Here is a 1,837-nt window from a genome sequence, read left to right as displayed (position 1 = left end):
GAGCGCTGGCCGCTGCAGCCCCGCGGCAGCCTCGCGCCCCCCCGCCGCGGCTGCCCCTGCCCGGCAGCACCGCTTCCCGCGGGAGAGGCGGCTCCGCTGCCCGCTCGGAGCCGCAGCACCTGCGGGGAGCTCCCCCAGACCGGGAAAAAAGAGTTTGCCACAGACTGCTGTATTTATATCCCGGCATTATTTTGTTGATCTTGTTATTTATAATGACTCCCTACAGTCAGTGACTGGTACAGCTGACARGTAGACAAAACTCTGCAGCAGACTAGCAAGACAGAGCGGTAGGAGTTTCTCTCCCCCACCTATTTCAGCCAGACGCAGGGAGGGGAGCCTGGCTCCCCAAAGTCCTCAGATTTTTCCCCCGCTGGCCTGTAATCAGTAACCTGAAAGGACACGCATCGTGTATGGGCTGTAGCGCAGTGCAGACGCCAGCGCAGTCTCCCCTCTCACACTCGGCCCGAGCCCGAGTAACCACGCTGGAGCGCACGGTGCAGGCTGTCAGGCACACGGGGAGATGTTGCATTAGCTGTAAAGTCACTGCTGTCTCTCCTGGGGAGGTGGCAGGGCCCTCTGGGGAGGAGCCTCCGRCAGCCTCTGCCACCAGCTGCCTCCAAATCAACCAATGGGGGAGAAAAAAATATCTGCCCACCAAATCTCCATCAGTGATGTACCAGGACGTGTAGACACTGCTGTCCTCCACTGTGCGAGAAGACTCCTGACATGGCCACGGTGGACGTGGTCAAGGGTCGAGTGAAGCTCTTCCAGACACCATCAGCAGCTTCCTTTCCAGCCTCATTAGTAGGAAAAACTACTAATGAGCTCACATTTGCAGCTCACTCCTGCAAATCTCCTATTTTGATGTCACGCAGAAGACACTGCTGGTGTTCATGCTCCAGGACCCATCTTCCAGGATGGCCAGCCCCAGGCAAGCACCCCAAAACCCTGCACCAGCAGCAGGTCCCACCACTGCTGTGACACAGGCTGGTATCTCCTCAGGACCTGCGTGCTCTGGGACCGCCTGCCCTGAGGGACCAGGAGCTTTGGCTGTGGAGATCTAGTGCCCCAACAGTGCACCCCAAGGTGGGCGGCACCAAGCCCGGGGCTCCGCTCAGGGGGCGATGGCAGCCGGCTGCTTCCTCTGCTCCTGCCTCATCTTCAGAGCCAGCATCACCCGTCGGTACAGGTCTGCAGAGAGGAAGGGAGAGGATCGGATGCTCCAGTGTCACGGCCAAGCTCCGACCCTCGTAGCCCTACAGGGCCAACCCTGGCAGCCTGCGCTGAGCGAGGGGCGCGRGGACACCTCCCACCTGCCACACCACCCACCCTCGCCTGCCCCCAGCACAGCGCCTGCCCCGAGCACCCTTCGCCCCTGCATCAAGGGGCACCCCGCACCGGGTGCTGCCGCCGGCACAGCTACGGGCTCCGGCACGGCTCGCGCCCCACTGCAAATGAGCCGGACCCCTCGGGTGCTCTTTTCAGCAAAACCCGTCTTGGGAAATACCAAAAGTGCTTGAGACCGTCTCACACTGCTGCTCCAGGGCAGACTCCTGTGACTTGACTTTATTTCTGGTCTTCTTCTTCTTCTTCTTCTTCGCGCCCTGCCCTGGAGGAGGAGAACCAGAGGTCAGGCATGGCATTTGGGCAAGGACACCGTTGTCACCAAACCAGCTGGGAGGACGGATGCTCGCGGGAGCGGAGTCCTCCGTCACCTCTGCGCATCGGCCCCCGCGCGACCTCCGAGGGCCCCCGTGCTCCCGCCGGGCTCCTGCCGCTCCCCGCCGGCACCTTCCGCCGACCTGCAAGCACAGCCGGGGCGCCGGCGAGGACGGGC

At 62.3% G+C, this 1,837-nt stretch overlaps 1 protein-coding gene across 1 annotated transcript in view; it reads right to left on the bottom strand.

Annotated features, from left to right (window-relative positions):
• Positions 1-1,114: 1,114 nt before the first annotated feature.
• LOC146584017 (ADP-ribosylation factor-like protein 13A) overlaps positions 1,115-1,837 on the bottom strand; it is a 5,562-nt gene continuing 4,839 nt past the window's right edge. Inside the window, exons 6-8 of the mRNA XM_085325519.1 lie at positions 1,716-1,791; positions 1,508-1,609; positions 1,115-1,191 (exon numbers count right to left, since the gene is read on the bottom strand). Of these exons, the coding sequence (XP_085181645.1) occupies positions 1,115-1,191; positions 1,508-1,609; positions 1,716-1,791 (255 nt within the window). The remainder of the gene's footprint in view (positions 1,192-1,507; positions 1,610-1,715; positions 1,792-1,837) is intronic.

The sequence above is a fragment of the Rhea americana genome, unplaced genomic scaffold (genome assembly GCF_003343005.1).
Source record: "Rhea americana isolate MKP2758 unplaced genomic scaffold, rheAme1 scaffold_98, whole genome shotgun sequence".
Classification (NCBI taxonomy): domain Eukaryota; kingdom Metazoa; phylum Chordata; class Aves; order Rheiformes; family Rheidae; genus Rhea; species Rhea americana.
Note: the sequence above shows the minus strand (reverse complement) of the source record. Positions and strands in the feature narration are given on the sequence as shown.